Consider the following 21,155-nt stretch of genomic DNA (forward strand, 5'->3'; position numbering starts at 1 on the left):
GAAATAAATGGCGAGAATGAATTAGCGGAAGTAAGTAATTGGCGTGTGCAGATCGACGATCTGTACAAGGGCCTCAAGCAATGTGAGTGGGAGGATTTTAAGAAGGAGTATGAGGCAAGGAGGTTAATTAGTGGAAAAGGAAATAGTAGGGACGTCGATAAGGTGACGTGGCCCAAATTTAAAGAGGAGAGAGTAAATAGCGCCGCGCAAAGTACGCGTGCTGCCGATAGGACAATGATTGAAGATAGGAAGGAATTGGAGTATGAAATCCTAAGCATTGACGAGGAAGTAACTTCTGTTAATGATCCGCCAACAGTACAAGCTGCTACCGAAAGGCACCGTGGGGAAGGGGCAGGTGATTACCTAAAAGTAATTGAAGTCCACGAGGATTACACTAAATATGAAGTAACAGTGGATGTGAGTAAAGCTGATAATGAGGCCGTTTTGCCAAAAGAAGATATTGAATTAAAATCAAAGCCTGACGAAAATGCAGAGGGAGAACTTAGTACCTGTCTCAGGAAAGCTTTTATGTTAGAACCTGAGAGCGATCCAGAATGGTCGGATTCTGACGATAGTTCAGATGACGAATATTTTGGTACTGGTGAAAGTAATGGGAATACAGTTAATTGCGATATTGTACCTACTGATGACGAAGTTTCAAAGCAAAATCCAGATGTTGAGACTGAACAAAGAAAGAAAGAACCACCTGACGACTCAGTGTTTATTTTACAAAGAGTTCAAGTAAGCAAAGACTTTAAACTCCAGAAACCTAGAAAGCCACCAGAAGGAAATGATTCACAGGTCAGGAACGTATCTTGGGACGATGTCACAGTCGACCAAGGTGCGTTGCAGAAAAAAAGAGGAAGGGGCATGATTTAGAGTCTGGGGCAGATTTATATTGGACTTTGAGAATGTCATGAACACAGTACATCATGAATCTACTGGGTTCTCACCAGAAGAAATTTTGTTAGGCAGCAGAAGTAAAAGTTTAATTGAGGAAAAACTAGAGTTTCTGCCTTGTACAAGCTTGGGGTTGAGTCAAAAGAAAGAATTAGTCAGAAGAAGGGCAAAGCAGAAAGCTGAATCTACATCTAAAGGACACGATAAAAACCTGAAAGTTTCAAAATTTAAAATTGGAGATTATGTTCTTTTAAAAACCCACGAAAAGTCTAGTGAACTGAACCATGAAATTTCCAAATTTAAATATATTTATAATGGACCGTATATAATACAGAACATTCCACACGATAATGCTTACTACCTGATCTACCCAAAATCCAAAAGACCTTTAGGTGTAAGAAACGTTGTGGACCTGATACTGTATGTTCCTAGGAGTGAGTGACCTAAGTACAATCAGAAAGCAATTTGCAGTAAATATGCTGTATCTTATAATGAAACTATTTTATTCTAAATGTAACAAATCTTTGTAAATGTATGTATACAAATGTCAGTGTGCTAATGTAGTTATGTGAGTTTCAGATTACCAAATGTCCTATAAATGTAAAGATGTATGGAGAAAAGGGTTGAAAAGAAAAAGCAAATGCTGTAAGCCAGATAAAAGATGGGACTGTCAAAAATCAAAGTGGGCAGTATATGAGTCATAATCTAAAGGACTGCCAAACACCAATGAGGGCAGATAAATAGTCAGAGGAGAATTGTAAGTGTGGTACAGGTGATGTGGTAAAATGATGCGAAATGGACTGCCCAAATCCGAATAATAGGCAGCAAATATGTGTAGTGAATTTTCTGAATATTATTGTGTGTTTATTAGTAAGGAAATGGACTGCCATTCAATGCAAGCAGCAACAAATTGTCTTGTAGTGTATATATATATTTGCATTTGCTTTTGTAGTTAAATGTTTGTGTTCCAGTTTTGAAATTATTTCTTTGAGAAATTTAATAAAATTGAGTAATTTGCTATTTAAATAATGTTGTGATAGGAGGTTGGACTGTGCCAAAGGCACTTCAGTAAATGATAAGTAAATGTTCTTGATATGTTAAAAAGTGTAGACCTATATAATGTGAGTGAAAGGAAGTTTGTGGTATAAATTTTTTTGGGACATTCACATAAAGATTCAGAACCACTGTATAAATATAAAAATTAGTGTTCCCATCAAATTTGCACTTAGTGAAATTTACTGGAAACAGGGGCATGTGTAACAACAACAACGTTATACTATTGTACATATAATAATTTTTGCTTCTGTTTTTCGATAAATTAGTATAATCGATGTTCTGATTTCATTTCTTTTTTGTTTCATGCCATTATGTTAAAGGAACTGTAAACAATTTTCGATGTGAATATTAATGTTTATGTCAAATTGCAAGCAACATTATAACAAAATGGAAATGTAAGAAATGTTGAAACTGTTGTAAGATGTTAAAGTTGTAATTGTGCGCCTGGTCCATACGTAGGCAATGTATTAGGATATGTGGAGTGCAAAATCTTTGGTGAATACCCTGTCTGTAGGGGAGCGGTAAAAGGTGGATGGCCGGCGAGCGCGGGAAAATGCACACGGACGCTGCACGGCATAACGGGCTCAGCAGTAGTAGTCGGAGTTGGGCTTTGATCTGAGCAACACGTTCTGGATCGAGGAGGCTCTCCTGGAAAACGTGATTTCGTTGAACCTCGGATGTGCCGTTTCCAACGACTATACAGCATGGCAAAATTCCATAGGCACTAAATGGAAAAATATTGCGACGCTATGAAGAAGTAAAGTGCCGATACATCAAGAGCCATAGCTGTGATTGTATGTGTGCTCTGCGCCTCGCCATCTCGCCGCCGGCCACATCGATACGAACAGGTTGAAACTATTAGTACTGTATTCGTGTGGACCAGTGTTACTTTTGTTCCTGACTGTTCAATAACAACTTAACTTTTACCAGAACTGTCCTATCATTTAATTATCCTCATCACTAACCTAGACAGGGTCCTTTCCACATGTTGTGCAATCCGAGTGTCCCGAAATGAAGATTTAAAGTTTATGTTAATAATACTTACCTGCAGACCTATCTATGTTAGAATGATGTTTAAAGAACTTTGTTGTTAATGAATATATAGGTAAATAATATAGGTCTGACGAAGTTGGAAGATAATGTTGAAATTGGTTTAGTAATGAAGTTTAATTAATTTGAGACAAAAATAACGGTAGTTAAATGAGCAAGAAATAAGACAAAAAGAGTTGTAACTCATATATTGGAAATCTTGAGTACTTAACGATTCCATAATCAAAATTGTCAGTACAGTGATCATAACAGTTTCAGGGTCCCCCCCCCCCTTTTCTTTTCTATTCATTTGAATTCTGAAGTGTACTGAACTGATTTGACCAGCAAAGTTAAAGTCAATATAAAACCAAAATTTATTAGTGTTTTACCTTTTTCAAAGTTGACATTGTATGTGTGTTTCGAAAGTGCTATTTCTAGGGTAACCTATGCCCGATTTTAATCAGATCCATAGACAGTACGAAGTTTGTAGTAAACATTATAGTGTATTGTCGTGTATTTATGGCTTGTCCATATTAGTACAGAAAGTGAAATTATTAGTTCAGTAGATTTTCTGGTTCTAAAATTTACCCTATTATGCAGTGTTATTACGTGTTGTTTTGTATGAACGTACATCAACTTGTACTGGGAAGAAACTCAGTTAATGCCTAATTAGGCTGGTGACTGTATTATTAACAATTTGGTAGCATCTGCTGTGTTGTTTCTTGTCCGTCCTAACGTGTAGTTGCACTTCAGAATTGCTTGACGTATCATTTCTGTTACTGAGTGGGTGAAAGTCTGATTTAGCCTCCATTCAGGTACACACGGTCAACATATATACCAAAATCCTTTCTTATAAGGTGAAGCCCGTCAACTTACCACAGTAAAGGCTTTAATAAGTATCGTGCGCAGTAGCGTAGGGTTACAGTACCCCAAATATTATTGCAGTATTTCAGGTCCCACAAATCTGATATTTTTTCCTGGGCACTTGCAGATCAATACTTCTCTATAAACTTCTTTTGAAAATCATGAGGAAAAGTTCTCAATATTTACGGTTGCCAATTTGGAGGCTTCTCCTAGAAGGTAATCCACAGCAAATTCGATCTTTTTAGAGTCTTCCCAATTTTTTGGCAGAGCTTGGTTAAACCTTTTTAAGAAATGTGTTGGGTGCACATCTCCATCGGGCTTGAATTTAGGGAATTGTCTCGATAACTTTGAATTTGCTCCCCATTGCAAATCAGTAACTACTTCATTGGTTAACGCAACATTAGGTGAAGTTGTCCATTTTTTTTCTTTCTCCTGGATAAGTTTGAATTCTTTCCACAAGTCATCTATAACTTTTCGGGTATCTGAAAGTCCGGAAGAAACAATAGGCGACACGTTCCCAGATGTCATTCTCTTGGTGACTTTTCAATCTATAACCCTTCAAATTGTTCCTCCAAACTACTTATATTTACTATAGCAGAGTTTGCTATCTTCTCTTGGAAGCTTCTTCCTACATTATCCACTTGGTTACTTACACCTGTAATTTGCGATTGGATTACTGGTTAACTACTTCTCTTGCTTTTCAAAGTATGCAATCCCTGCTTTACAGCATCAAACTTAACATTTCGTTGATTTACAGTATTTACAGTATTACATTTTTCTTCAACATCAAATTCTAACTTTTTTGCTAAATCTTGTAATTGATCATTCTGTTTCTGACTAAAGTCAGTTAACAGTTGATTTACATGACTTTCCAATTAATTGGTTAATTCCTTCTTTAAGTCTAATTTCAAATTCTCTACTTTACGATTCAAGGTGTCAAATTCAGTCTTTAAAGCATCCATGCCTTTGCATACATTACCAAATTCTTTGCTCTCTGAGTTGACTTTAACATTTAACAATCCTAAATTTGTTGTTTGGGCATTCAGTTGGGACTTCACCGAGTCTAGTTCTCTATTTAAAGTTGCACTCTGTGCATCTAGTTTAGAATTTAACTGCAGGCTCTGAGTATTTAAAGCTTCATTTAATTGAGCATTAGTGAGTCTAACGTAAGACTCTGGGTATTTATTTTTTCACTTAAAGTCGCACTTAGTTCCCTTCTTAAAGTAGCATTTTGAGCTTTGATTAGATTTACTAACTCAGACCAGTCTGGCCCTTCTTTACTAACTTTCATAGCCATGCCTGGTTCTGAAGTTTCTCCAACTTGCTGTTCCGTTTATACCACATTGTATTAATACAATAAAGTTCTGCTTTATGCTCACCCAGCATAGAATTTGGGCTGCATTGTTGAGTGGATGTGTATTCAGCACCACTGAACAGCAACTGGTGCCGGTGGCCTTGGTTGTTGGCTTCCACGAGGCGTCGGTGAATAGATGTGGAAGTATGTCAGCACTGGTGAACAGCAACTGGTGCCGGTGGCGTTTGGTGCTGGTTTCTGTGTCTGTGTACCCACAATGTGTGAGAACTGTATACCCCCAACACCAAATCATCTTAGTCGTATCGTTCTAGGCATATCTCTTCTTAGTCTAATATGTCAATATCTTCTCTCCGGTTTTTCTCGTTGAGGTTTTTTCACTTCTTCTCCCTTATTTACGTTTACAAATTCTCTCCATCTGATATTTCGGCAGAATACAAATCTGTGAAATGGTTCTTTTGCCTTGTTATGCCCGGTTGCTATGGCAACACTTGATAGCTTTTTCTCTCATTTTCATCTTAAAATTCCATTTTTTCTTTGGTCCTGTCATGGTCGCCAAGTTGTAACATTTTTGATGACTATGAGTGTGTGAAGTGTAGGTGCAAACTCCCCACTTCTCTTACACGAGTTGACTTACTTGAGTATGCGCACCTGATCTTCTTCTCTGAATAGACGGCTTCTGCAATCTCTACAAACTCCTTCTCCGAAGAAAGATGCTTGTCACAGAAACCTTTAAGACTCTCTCTCTCTTTGTGAAATAATGAGGTACTCGAAGAATACTTTTCAACAACTATCGGTATATTTGAACTTCCACAAAGAACAAAATACACACTTCTCACATAAACAATTGACTTCTTGTAAGTTGCCCGTGTCATCTCACATTAGAAACAATTAAGTTACATTTACAACAGAGTTGGCTTGATAACCACGACTCTATTACACAGGAATCATACACATGTCTTGCCTCTAGCAAGTTCAGGTTAAAAGTTACTAAAAATCTTTTTCCACTCAACTGTTCTTTCATCACTAACAATAGTCACAGTTACACAACAGCACAGCATAACACAGAAGTTCCTTGGTGCTGCTGTGTGCTTTTATTACGACTTCCATGGACCGACCGACAAGTACCTGTCAGTGCCGTTCCACCGCCATGTGTACCGTCTTCGTACGACAAACTTCGGACCTGCACACACAGTCAGGTGATGCGCAGTAGATAGGGTTCCTTTCCCCCACTCACATCTAAAATATCACATGTTCTAGATGGTGGAAGGCCGAGTAGCTCTAGAATTTATGCCAAAATTCTCGAAACACTACACTATCCAGGGTTCACTGCCGTAGCACAGCACAGGTCTTGTTATGATCTTATAATAGTGTATTTCAGTGTGCTCCTGGGCAAGGGAAGGTTTCATTATCATATTAATGACTCCCACTGTTTTTGTATAGCTGGTGGTTTTTTCAGCAAGTCTATTTCTTCCAGAAAGAATAGTTCATAGCCACAACATGTGAATGTGTTCACTCTTTCCACAGTTTTCTTTTTCAAATAGACCTCACTTTGTATTGGGTATCTTCCACAGAAGGCCTTTTTTTGTGTTAATGTCCTTCCTGTATTCCTCAGGTATACTCTGTTAACTGCGTACAGAATGCTGCAGGTCATTCTCTGAAGATGACATAAGAGCTAAATCATTGACAGAAGGTAAAGCATCTAGTTTTATGATTCTGCTGATTTTAATGAAGCTATATGGCATTTACCTCCACTCCTGGATAACTTCATTCATATAAACAATAAACAAGGGTTGTGATAGGCCACATCCCTATCATAATGCAGCATGAACTCTGCTCCATTCTGATAAATTGTCCTCTCTCTTGCCACAAATTAAATTTGCCCTGTAAATGTTGTACATATTTTTGATAAGTTGCTGAGGAACATCATCGTCAGCCAAAATCTATAATGATTTTTTTTGTTAATGATTTTTAAGTCAACAAAGACAATATGCTTTTTAGGTTTAATTCTCGATATTTTTCTATTATTAATTTAAATTTCACTGATAGTAAAACTTTATGCAATTAAATAACAAACCTTATATGCTGCCTTATAGGACTTAATTGGAAAATTGCTCTAAAATCATATTCTCATTTGTTAACTATCACAAAATTTCCCCAGTACACCAGACAATACAGATTCCTCTAGAAATCTGTTGATCCCAGATATGGCCCTGGTAGTAACAGATTCCAGAAGATTACCTCCATGTTGTAATAATGCTAGACTCTCTCTTATTTACACACTATGTAGGTCATAACAGATATTGCACCAAATGAAACCAAAAGCCTCCATAACATTTCAGCAGGCATTATACTTATGAATGAAGGTAACAAATACACCAGAATAATACCAACATAATAATAATAATAATAATAATAATAATAATAATAATGTGCACTATCACTAATGAACTATAGCTTTCTACTGTTCAGTAAATTTATCTGTTAATAGTCACTGATGCTGTTATCAGCCAGGAGACTGGTCTGATGCAGCTCATCTTGCTAGTCCATCCTGCACAGGTCTGTTCATCTCTACATAACTACAGCAGCCTACTTACATTTCAAACTGCTTATTGTAGTGCAGCTTCAGTATCCCTCTACAATGTTTACTACTCACATTTCCCTCCATTACAAACTTTATGATCTCTTGATGCCTCAGGATGTGTCCCTAGCAGCTGATACCTTTTTTAGCCAAGTTTGTTTTCCCCAATTTGATTCAGTCTTCATTATCAAATCAACCCACTTAATTTTCAGCATTCTTCCGTATCACTATTTCTTTTTCAAAATTTTCTATTCTCTTCTTGTCCACGTTTCACTTCCGTACAAGGCTACATTCCAGACAAATAGCTTCAGAAAAGACTTCCTAATACTTAATCCTAAGATGTTCATAATGAACCCATATTGTACATTAATGATTTGAAAACTGAGACATTATACATCATTATAATAATGTGTGCAAATGTTCTATACATGATATGACTCATTCATTCATCAATAATAAAAAAAAATAAGAAATAGAAGAAGCAAAAAACTAATCCTCAAGAGGTCAAAACTGACCTTAGATTCCAGTTTTGATAACAGTTCTTTCAAGTTTTCTTTAGTGGACATTTCAGTATAACTGTCGCCAAATACATCATATTGCAACATTATTTCTCTTTCAGTTTCTGGAGTCACACTAATAATATTTTGAGGAGTCCATGGAAGCAGCTTGTGACTTGCTATACTATTTAAAAGCCATTCTGTGTGTATAACATTGTACTGCTTTGAATTGGAATGACTTTGCACTCGAATGTTTTTTTCGGCAGCTAGCACACAAAATGTTGAAGGACCTGCAAAAATAAATAACTACTGAATACACTGTAAAACTAACAAAAATAATATGTCTAAGTTTTCACAATACAGACTAAGTATTGTCGTAGTAGACCACATCAAGCCAGTCAAAAGACACTGGGAAAATGTGCAGTGCTGCTCTTGGGATCTGTACTTATGGTGTTTTGGAGACTAGCAGGTAGTGTGTGTAATGGGACAGGGCTGTTTATAACAATGCATCTGTTGGTCACTATACAGATTGATTGTTGTATCTCAGTACCAGTGACCCATTCTGTTCTCCCAAAGACTTGAGTTCAAAACCAGGAAGGAAAGATTGTTTTTATGCCTTTGTAAACAAAAAGTATTTTTACTCAAAGATCAATCTCATAAATAAAAAGGAAGTCAAATAGTCTCCACAACACAATTGTACCAACATATATTGTTCCACTAAATGCAAAGATCTCACAGATCAACAAATATACTCATCACGCAACGACAGCAGAAAATACACATAAAATTAAAGAAATGTGCAAGTTTTCAGATGAAGTGGCTCCTCCTCCTTGCAGAAGGACTGAAGGGGAAGGAAGAGGGATGAAGGAGGAGGACTGGTGAGTTCAGGAAATGTGGAGAGTTAGGGAAAAGTTGGCCAGAACCCTGGGTCAGGGGAAACTTACTGGTTGGGATGAGAAGAAAAGATTGATTGTTGTGGACTGCACTGGGTGATATTTGAAACCCAGAGAGCTTAAAGGTGGGAGATAGATTACTAAGCAAGACAAAGATTACTGACAAAAGCACAAGAGTTAACAAGCGTGGAAAACTGAGTGCAATATACATGTCAGGCAGGTGGAGTTTGGGGGCAGAGGAAAACAGAGGGGGAGGGCAGAAATGAATAGTCACTGAGAAGAAATGTTGAGACAAAAGAAATTAAGATAAACTAAGGCCAGCTGCATAGTGGGAACCAAGGACATGTTGTAATGCCAATTCCCACTTGTGGAGCTCTGAGAAACTGGTGTCAGGGGGAAGAATCCAGAGGGCCCGTGCGGTGAAACAGACACTGAGATTGTGACTGTCATGTTGTAGGGCTTGCTCTGCAAACAGCATATTGTGTGTTGCTATTATACACCCTCTGTCTAGGTCCATTCATCCTAACTGATGACTTGGTAGCAGTCGTATCAATGTAGAAGCAGAACAATGTTTACATAACAGCTTGTACATGATATGTATAATTCCACAGGTGGCTCTCCCTTTGATAGAGTATGTTTTGCCAGCTATAGATGCAGAAGGACCATAAGGTCTGACCATTTGGGGTGTGGGGGAGCAGACGATGCGACAACACGCTATTCTAGGTGCAGTGGGCAAAATGTCAGAAGAATGGGCCTTATTTCATTGTATGATTTTAGGAAATCATAGCCTTGTCACAGCAGCTGATTAATCCATTCATGGTCACGACAGAACTGAGTGACACAAGATGTAGTCCTATGGTTCCCCCCTTTGAGGGTGGGATGTGGTTCAGTTGTACCAGGATCGGATCGCATGTAATGGTACAAGATTTCTGCTTTTGGACTAAGCTGGTGGGATAATTATGTCCAGTGTAGGCTGAAGTGAGAATGATTGCATACTGCTATTAAGAGTCTGCATCTAAGCAAACACATTTGTCTTGAAAGCCAAGGCTGTATGGGAGGGAACATTTGACATGGAAAGGATGGCAACTTTCAAAATGTAAATTCTGTTGTTTGTCAGTAGGTTTAATTTGAACAGAAGTGTGTAGCTTTACCCTCAGTGAGGATGAGGTAATGGCCACGGAAAGTGACATGGGATCCAGAATAGGATCAGATGAACTTTAATTCAGAGAATCTGTTAAGAATCCAGAAATTTTAACAGTTAACCGTCACCATGAGTCAATATAGCACAGATGTCATCGATGTATATCAACCAAACCAGGAGCTGAAGGCTTATGGAATCCAGGAAAGCCCTCTCCAAGCTACCCATGAAAAGATTGGCATAGGAACGAGTCATCCTGGTTCCATGGCCATGCCCTTGATCTGTTTCTATATCTGCACCTCAAAGGTAAAGTAGTTGTTAATAAACATAAAGTTGATTAAGGAGAGAAGGCAGGATGTCATAGGTATGGAATCAGGTGGGTACTGATTGACATAATGTTCAACAGCATATGGATCATGTAAATGGGGAACATTGATATAGATCTCAAAAACTGAAAACTCACAACTCCATATCACCCTCATTGTTCACTGCAGTTGATAAAAATATTGTGTCTATTGAGGTTGAAATTGAGTTTGATAGTGAAGTTATCTGGTGGTGTATAGCACATCTAAGTGAAACCAAGTTAATTGTTGGATGTTTTCATTGGCCACCCATTCTGCTCTGACAGCTATAGAGTCATTCAAAAAAAATCTATGGTCAGTAACGCGTAAATACCCAGATAACACAACACTAATTGGACACAACATTAACCTACTGAGTGTTGACAGAGATGTCTATGGATTCAGTGCAAGGGGTACAGTCAGTCTGTCTTGTGAAGTACTTTTGAACACATTTTCTGAAAATGCATACTTAGCAGGTAGTTCGACAACCCACACACAATGGAAATATCTTAGACCTTGTAGCTACAAACAGGCTGGACCTTGTCAATGGCATCAGTACAGATAGAGGGACTGGTGAATATGATATCATAGTGACTACAGTTATTTAAGTTAATAAATCAGTCAAGAAGGCTAGGAGAGTGTTTCTGTTAGAAAGAGCAGATAAGAACTGTTAGCACCTGATGAACTGACATCACTTAGTTCCAATATGATGGACATAGAAGAATTATGGGCAAAGTTTAAATAAATTCTAAATTGTGGTTTGGAGAATTGTGTGCCTGGTAAATGGGTTAAAGATGGACAAGACCCACCATCGTTTAACAATGCAATTCAGAAAATTCCGAGGAAACAAAGGCTGTTTCATTCTCAGTTCAAAAGAGAATGCACAAATGACAACAGGCAAAGCTTAGTAGGGATTTGTGTATCTGTGCCTGAAGCGTACAACAAATACCTGCATCATAATTTAGCAAAAGATCTGGCTAAGAATCTGAGAAAATTCTGATCCAATATAAAAATCACTTTGTGGGCCTAAGGCTTCCATCTAGTCACTCGTTGACCAATCTAATGTGGCAACTGAAGAGAGCAATCAAAGCCTAAGTTTTAAATGTCATATTTAAGAAACAGTTTCTCCAAGAGAATCATACAAACATACCATCATCTGACCATCAGACAGACTCCTATATGGACAATTTAGTAATAAGCATCCCTGGTGTAATGAAACAACTGAAAACAAATAAGTCACCAGGTCCGGATAGAATGCCAATTTAGATTTACAAAGAATGTACTATGGCACTGGCCTCTTACTTATCTTGCATTTATTGAGGATCTCTCACCCAGTGAAAAGTCCCAAGTGAGTGGAAAAAAAGCACAGATTACACCTGTAAAAGGACAGAGCCACAAAATTCCATACCATTATCCTCAACATTGGTTTACTGCAGAATTTTTGAACATAATCTCAATTTGAATACAATAAATTCCCTTGAGATCGGAAAGCTTCTGTCCACAAACCAGCATTGTTTTAGAAAGCACTGATCAAACAAAACTCAGCTTGCACATTTTACAATGATATACTGCGAACTATGAATGCAGATTCTATATATTTCGACTTCCGAAAAGCACTTGACACAGTGCCCCACTGCAGACTGTTAATGAACGTATGAGCATATTGATAGGTTTACAGGTATGTGAGTGGCTCGAAGACTTCTTAAGTAATAGGACCCAGTATGTTATTCTCAACGGTGAATACTCGTCACTGACAACGTTATCATCAGGAATGTCCTAGGAAATGTGATAGGGCAACTATTACTTTCTACGAGGTGTGGCTAGAAAAAAACCGGACTAGTATTGGTGAAACAATAAAACGAATGCAATAAGGCTGAAAGTCGCGTGGCCTGTCACGTGACTCTCGCTCCGCCTACTGCTCGAGTTTCATCTGCCTCCTCCACTCAGTCTGCCCGTGGCATCTGTTTTAAGTAGTTGACGTTTTGTCTGTGCGTCGGAAAATGTTGAGTGTACAGAAAGAACAGCGTGTTAACATCAAATTTTGTTTCAAACTAGGAAAATCTGCAAGTGAAACGTTTGTAATGTTACAACAAGTGTACGGCGATGATTGTTTATCGCGAACACAAGTGTTTGAGTGGTTTAAATGATTTAAAGATGGCCGCGAAGACACCAGTGATGACACTCGCACTGGCAGACCATTGTCAGCAAAAACTGATGCAAACATTGAAAAAATCGGTAAACTTGTTCGACACTTTCCTTGTCAACTCCTGTTAACTCAGACACTGCTCTGATTGTTAAACGGCGATCTTGTCGAACAAGTTTACCGATTTTTTCAATGTTTGCATCAGTTTTTGCTGACAATGGTCTGCCAGTGCGAGCGTCATCACTGGTGTCTTCGCGGCCATCTTTAAATCGTTTAAACCACTCAAACACTTGTGTTCGCGATAAACAATCATCGCCGTACACTTGTTGTAACATTACAAACGTTTCACTTGCAGATTTTCCTAGTTTGAAACAAAATTTGATGTTAACACGCTGTTCTTTCTGTACACTCAACATTTTCCGATGCAACAAAATGTCAACTACTTAAAACAGACGCCACGGGCAGACTGAGTGGAGGAGGCAGATGAAACTCGAGCAGTAGGCGGAGCGAGAGTCACGTGACAGGCCACGCGACTTTCAGCCTTATTGCATTCGTTTTATTGTTTCACCAGTACTAGTCCGGTTTTTTTCTAGTCACACCTCGTATATACATATATGACCTTGCAGACAGGGTGGGTAGCAATCTGCAGTTGTTTGCTGATGGTACTGTGGTGTGTGGGAAGGTGTCAAAGTTGAGTGACTGTGGGAGGATACAAGATGACTTAGACAGAATTTCTAGTGGTGTGATTAATGACAGCTAGCTCTAAATGTACATAAATGTAAGTTAATGCTGATGAGTAGGAAAATCAAACCCATAATGTATGGATATAACATTAGTAGTATCCTGCTTGACACTGTCATGTTGTTTAAGTATTTGAGAGTAATGTTGCAAAGCGAACGGAAGAGCATGAGAGAATTGTGGCACGGAAGGTGAATGGTCGACTTCAGTTTAATGGGAGAATTTTGGGAAATGTGTTTCATCTGTAAAGGAGACTGTATATAGGAGACTAGTGCAACCTGTTCCTGAGTACTGCTTGAGTGTGCAGGATGTGCACCAGGTCGGATAAAGGAAGACATTGAAGCAATTTAGAGATGGGCAGCTAGATTTATTACGAGCAGGTTCGAACAACGAGCAAGTATTATTGAGATGCTTCAGGAGCTCAAATGGGATTCCCTGGATGGAAGGTGACATTATTTTCAATGAACACTACTGAGAAATTTAGAGAACCAGCATTTGAAACTGACTGCAGAATGATGCTACTGATGCCAAAATACATTTTGCATAAGGACTATAATGATAAGATATGAGAAATTAGAGCTCATAAGGAGACATATAGGCACTCGACTTTTTCCTCACTCAGTTTGCAAGTGGAACAAAAAAGGAAATGATTACAGTAGTGATACAGTGTACCTGGTGCCACACACTGTACAATGGCTCCCAGACTATGTTTATCTATAAAAGTATGTAAGTGATGGTCTATGCCAGATGTCTGACACCTTTACATATAGCATCTACCATCAAGATCCAATCCCTATGATACAAACTAACATAAAGACCCCTCCTTAAAACCTCAGGCCCCTCAAAAGTACTACCATCTCAATCCACACAAGTTCGTACTCCACCCAAAGCATGCACTCCCACTTTTTACCTTCTTTCTAAGTTCAACAAAGCCAGTCAGCCTGGCTGTCCCACAGATGCTCGCTTGAAAGCACCCACTGAAAGTATATCTGCCTTAGTTGATCAACACCTGCAACCTCCTATATTAAAGATAACAACCATTTCTTAGATTGTCTGAAATCTGTGCCCATCCCACTCTCATAACACACCTTGCTTGTCACCATTGATGCCACCTTCCTCCATACCAACATCCCCCATGCTCATAATCTGTCTGCTGGAGAACATTACCTCAATCAGTGCACACCTGATTCCAAACCTATGATGTTCCTCCAGCTCACATTAATCAACATGCTTACAAACAACTACTCTACCTTTGAAGAATAGACATACAAACAGATCAGGGGCATGACCGTGGGAACCAGAATGGCTCCTTCATATCCCCACCTTTTCACGGGTCACTTTGAGAGGCTTTCCTGCAATCCATAAACCTTCAGCCCCTGGTTTGGTTTAAATACATTCATGACATTTCTGCCATATAGACTCACAGTGAAGCTGACTTGTTAAATTTTTTGGAATCTCTACCGACATTCTTCCAATTACAGTTCACAAGGTCCTGTTCTGAATCCCATGCCACTTTCCTTGATCTTGACGACATCTTCACTGAGGATCAGCTACACACTTCTGTTCACATTAAACCTACTAGCAAACAACAGTACTTATATTCTGATAGTTGACATCCTTTTCAAGCCCTCCCATATAGCCTTTGAAGTCGAGGCAAACATATTGGTTCAGATGCACACCCTTTAAAGCAATACACCACCATTCTCGTCTAAGCCTTCACTGAAGTAATTACTCCACCAGCCTAGTCCAAAAGCATATTTCCTGGGCCATCAGTCCAGTGCTGGTACCAATGATCACCCCCAAAAATCAACATGCTCTTGTCACTCAGTAAATCTGGTGCTGAAAGGATTAACCAGCTTCTTCAAGAAAGCTATAATTTCCTAAAGTCATATCCTGAAATGTAGTCCATTCTGTTATCCTAGAAATTAGGTTGAAGTAAGGCAAACCTACATTTATAGCAAATTTGATGTTTAGAGAAAGCTTTGTGACAGTGTTGGTTGTAGTATACTCTTTCAGATTTTGAAGACGGTAGGGATAAAATACAAGGAGAAGAAGGTTATATATGACTCGTACAGAAACCAGACTGCAAATATGAGAATCAAAGGACATGAAACGGGGCCACTAGTTTGAGAAGAGTGTGTGACAGGGTTATAGTCTATCCCGAAGTTATTCAGTTTGCACACTGAACAAGATGTGAAGGAAGCCAATGAGAAATTTGGAAAGGGTATTAAAGGTCAAGGAGAAGAAATAAAAGCTTTCAGGTTTGCAGATGACATCTCATTCTGTGAGAGATGACAAAGGTCTCGGAAGATCAGATGTACTGAAAAAGATTATAACAAGAACATCAACAAAAGCAAAACATGGAAACATGGGGAATGGAATGTAGCCACATTAAATCAAGTGATGCTGAGGGAATTAGATTAGGACATGATAAACTAATAGTAGAAGCCAAAACATGTAGGCTTTCATGGCCGGCATCTTCATTAGTTAAAACTTCGGGGCTCAGAGGCTGTGGTTGATGTGTAAAACATCTTCTTCCCAACGTTTTGTTGCCACCTGCAGGCAACATCTTCTGAGGTGAGTCGGCAACTGGCTGCCAGGCCATGGAGGTCCCGCTTATATAGAGCACACATAGGGCACCACCATATGTCATGTGGGGCCGACTGTAAGTCTATCTCTGACTAACGTCATTATTCTCGACTGAAGGTAATCGATTGTCACATCGTTGGTGCAAAGTCAACCACCATATCTTATCTAACTTGAAGCCTTCCTCTTTTCTATTAAAATTATTGTGGTGTTTCTGAATCTCTATAGCTTCTCTATACACGTGTTCATTTTAATAGAAAAGAGGAAGGCTTAAAGTTAGATAAGATATGGTAGTTGACTTTGCAACAACGATGTGACAATCGATTACCTTCAATCGAGAATAATGACGAAACTTCCTGGAAGATTAAAACTGTGTGCCGGATCGAAACTCGAACTCGGGACCTTTGCCTTTCGCGGGCAAGTGCTCTACCAACTGAGCTACCCAAGCACGACTCATGCCCCGTCCTGGAAACATCCCCTAGGCTGTGGTTAAGCCATGTCTCCGCAATAACCTTTCTTTCAGGTGTGCTAGTTCTGCAAGGTTCGCAGTTGTTGACTCACCTTGGGAGGTGATGTCCGCAGAAGTTTGGAAGGTAGGAGATGAGATACTAGCAGAAGTAAAGCTGTGAAGACGGGGTGTGAGTCGTGCTTGGGCAGCTCAGTTGGTAGAGCACTTGCCCGCGAAAGGCAAAGGTCCCGAGTTCGAGTCTCGGTCCGGCACACAGTTTTAATCTGCCAGGAAGTTTCATATCAGCGCACTCTCCACTGCAGAGTGAAAATCTCATTCTGGAGAATAATGACGTCAGTCAGAGATAGACTCCCAGTCGGCCCCGTGTGACATATGGTGGTGCCCTCTATGTGCTCTGTATAAAAAGACCTCCAAGGCCTGGCAGCCAGTTGTTGACTCACCTTGGAAGATGATGTCTGCGGTTGGCAATGAAACATCAGAAAGAAGTAGTTTTACAGATCGACCAAGGCCCCTCAGCCCAGAAGTTTTAACTAATAAAAATAGAAGATTAACTTATCCCAGCTGAGTTCAGTCATGTAGAATTTTTTAAAGGACCTGGGATTCACCACTGACTACAGAAATCATTTCTTTCACAAGTAAGCAGTGTTGAAAATATGCAGTTATAACAATGACGTTTATACATGTTGGAAGATTTTAAAGTTTGACATTTTCTGAGGCAAAATTAACATTTTTGGAAGGTGACTATCAACAGCTGTAATGTAATGTATGAAATGCATGTCTGACCATCAGCTGCTTTTATTTTAAACCCAAATATCGACCAGTTTCAGTCATGGATCATCTTCATAGATAAGGGTTAAAATGGTTTAAGCCACATCAGATTAAATAATGTGTAGAGCATGACATGAATATCAATATAAGACACAGGACTTTTAGAAGCAAACATACTAATACCAAGTGTACATGCTGCTCCTGAATGTAACTCCAGTGACTATGTCACATCAATACACATTAGAGGTATTATAAGTCGATGCACTATTTTAATGTTACAGCAGCCTATATGAGTTGTAAAATGCTTACCTGGATTTTTGACAAATTTTCCTCCATTTTCATGAATTTGTGTTTCAATGTGTTGCACTGTCATGCCATTGTAGTCAGACATGACACAGAATTCCTTTCCCTCTAAGAGAGCTGACTTGATTGTAGCAGTTGAAACATCTGCACTGCAGAACTGCTTTCCAAGCTGTGGCTGGTGGCTCGAAGTTCTTTTCTTTTTGGGAGAAGATGCCTCAGGATCAATAGAGTAAGCATGCCGACTGTAGAGTTTCCCTGATGCCCTCTGCCACAAAATACATTTACCTCTGTCTTTCTTTCAATAAACATAAGTACATTTTATTATTAATCAAAATTAATACCTGCAGCTACTCACTTGCCATAAGTCTGTCAGTTCTGACACTGTAATACAGTCAGTCCACTTTTTGTCATAGCGTATTTCTTCCACTCGTGGAAACCGTAAAGTATATCCTACTTTAAATGAGCTACTTTCAACAATTTCTGTTGCTTTTATCTGTGGACAGACACAGTACATGTAACATAGCAACAACAGTTAAGAATTATTTTTTGTGGTGTATTTGACTTATGGTTTCTATTTCACTAGAAATTAGTTTCACATTTTTCTCAACAATGCAATGAAAATGGAACAGGTTAGAAGTTTAGTACATAAAATTATTACAAAAATAACATACCTGTAACATAGTTTTACCCATGAACAACCTTTTAAACAACACAATGAATACAGTTTTTATAAATACATATTACTGATCAATAAGTGATTATTTTTCTGTCCATAGCCACAAAAAACTGACAAATGGAATAAAACTATCTTTTACTAGATCATAACCCCATCAGGTATCACATCCTGTTTTACAAACTTTGAAACCTTATGACACCCCCATTAAAAAAAAAAAAAAAAAAAAAAAAAAAAAACACAAACTGTCTTCCACTAACATTGCCAGAAGCTGCAAATTTTGTCCTCCTCTGCAGATGATACAACAATACTTATCAAAACTTGCACTAGTTCTCTTAATGAAAAGTCAACTATTGAAATATTTGAAAACAACAACAGAGGATTCAAGATAAATGGAATATCAATCAAATTTGGCAAAACATGAGACAGGCAGTCATTACTTCTCATACAATTACACAAGCTATTGAAATGGTGTTCCTAACCTTGACAAGCAATAAACAATTGGCAATAAGCTTTAGGAATTACAGATAGATCACAACTGCTACATCTCTGTCCTCAGACAGTGCTATTCACTACCAAATACACCACCTGTACAATAGTGAGGTGTTACTTAATGATGACCAACATGTTGTGCATGCTTTTAATATCATGGAGGTAAAATATTATATTTTACTGACAAATTTCAGATATTTTTCAATGTACACCCACTATAACATGTAACCTAGAAGGTCTGAATAATTTTTGTATCCATGATGAGTTACTGTTTTTTCTGTATATATACTGCTAAACATGTTTTCACTGTCAATCTGTTTAGGTTGTCATCAATTTCCTTCTAAAGAAGACCTTTTATAAATGTTGAAGCAATGGGCAAGGGATTTAAATAAACCTTCCATTTTGAAACTGACTAGCTGCTTCCTATTTCTTCACAAATAATACATGGATACCTATGGAATTGTGTGACCCTGGACTATCTGCAATCTTCTCTTAGTGTGTGTCTACAATATTATGGTGATCTGTGCAGACTGGTTTGTGACTGTAAGGCGATACTGTGTATCCATCATTGCTTTGTTAGCAGGTGTAATATTGTTGATGAGGACTCAAACTTAGTGTGTATGTTATGACACCAGACAATATTCAACAATCAGGGATCCAGAATTCTTGAAACTGTGGCAGCAACAGCTTTAACTTAAAATACAACAGCAGGCACAACAATAACAACTACAAAGGCAAATCCTAAACCATCAACAAAGGCAGAGAACACACATCACAGACTAGGAACAACTAATACTACTGCAGCTCATCATGCAAGTACAGCATTCACCAGTACCATTCACACCATTTCATCCAATAAGATGAAGATTGGGAGTTGTACCATAGACATCTCCACCCAAACTTCCATTCAAGTAGCGTAAACAACATTGCTAAACAGTAGGCTTTTCTGCTCTCTACTAACACTTAAGTAACTTGTGTTCTGCAAAAGTTACATCCTCTCACTAAAACTTGGTGTTTAAATTGTGAGAAATCCTTAGTTTGCTGTGTAAGCACTACATGCAGGAAAAGCATCTTGTAGCAATGAGTCTCACATATTTTCATTGTTACATGAAGTCACATCATATGCTGCGTGGGCAGCTGATCTCAAAGGACTCACCCAAATGTGTCAGTTTGTGTGTGTGAATCAAATAATAAATATAATAATAAATAATAAATAATCCTATGCCGAATTGTTAGTGTGTAATGTAATAATTAAGTACACACCTGCTAAAAAAGTTTGTGCACAGACACTGAAATTAACAAATCCCATTCTTGAAGAAGTGTCAGCAATAGGAAAAAATATGAAATGACAAATGAAGCACGGCAAATTTTGATGAAAGTAACATATCTACTATAAAACCACACAAAATATCAAAAGCAGCAAAGCAAAATTTTGAGGTCAGTGGCATATCTTTCCCTAAAGCTGCATTTCCATTCCATCCACAATAAGTAAGATTGCAATGCATAAAGTTCACCTTTGTCACCAGGCTTGGGATTCAAGCCCTGACATCCAGTAGGGACAAAGTCCATGCAACAAGTCAGCAGTGGTATTTCCCGGGCATTTCTCCAACTCATAGTCTTCACATAGTTCCTTTACCACCCATTGTCACTATAACAACTGCAGGGTGCATTATTCAGAGAGCCCAGATTGTTTTTCAAAATGCAAGCATGCTTAGAATTTGAAATTCTTACCCTCTACAGCAGACCAGCAAAGCATTGCAAAACTTGCTGCACCTGAAGAAGTTGTGCATAAAATGGAAACAACAACTCAACACACTGCTCAGAAATATGCAATTAATCAACCACATTGAGAAAACCTGAGAAATAAACACAGAGAGAACCATTTGGTTTCCTTAAAACTACTAGTGGTGTTGCCCCCCTGATTTGATGTGATGGGTGTGAGGATGTCGTATTGTGCCAAACTTGAGGACATCTCACAATGCTACTGGTGCTGGTCTAACTCTAAAGCAGTGAGATGCGGTAGAAGTATTTATCTGAATGTTAGCTACATAATTATTTGCACATGCTAAGCCTGGTGAAAACTGATGCTGTAAGTTCAGTGAGTAGTGAATTAAAATCAGTGAATGGTACTATTGCTGATACAATGTTGATGTTGCCAACTACACTCCTGGAAATTGAAATAAGAACACCGTGAATTCATTGTCCCAGGAAGGGGAAACTTTATTGACACATTCCTGGGGTCAGATACATCACATGATCACACTGACAGAACCACAGGCACATAGACACAGGCAACAGAGCATGCACAATGTCGGCACTAGTACAGTGTATATGCACCTTTCGCAGCAATGCAGGCTGCTATTCTCCCATGG

General features: G+C 38.5%; 1 protein-coding gene across 6 annotated transcripts in view; it reads right to left on the minus strand.

Annotated features, from left to right (window-relative positions):
- LOC126202989 (DNA ligase 4) overlaps nt 1-21,155 on the minus strand; it is a 291,615-nt gene that overhangs the window by 39,576 nt on the left and 230,884 nt on the right. For all 6 annotated transcript variants that reach the window (XM_049937187.1, XM_049937186.1, XM_049937183.1 and 3 more), the window contains 3 exons: nt 17,974-18,111; nt 17,625-17,883; nt 8,258-8,529 (listed from right to left, as the gene is read on the minus strand). In XM_049937187.1, coding sequence (XP_049793144.1) covers nt 8,258-8,529; nt 17,625-17,883; nt 17,974-18,111 — 669 coding nt within the window. The remainder of the gene's footprint in view (nt 1-8,257; nt 8,530-17,624; nt 17,884-17,973; nt 18,112-21,155) is intronic.

The sequence above is a fragment of the Schistocerca nitens genome, chromosome 9, assembly GCF_023898315.1.
Source record: "Schistocerca nitens isolate TAMUIC-IGC-003100 chromosome 9, iqSchNite1.1, whole genome shotgun sequence".
NCBI lineage: Eukaryota > Metazoa > Arthropoda > Insecta > Orthoptera > Acrididae > Schistocerca > Schistocerca nitens.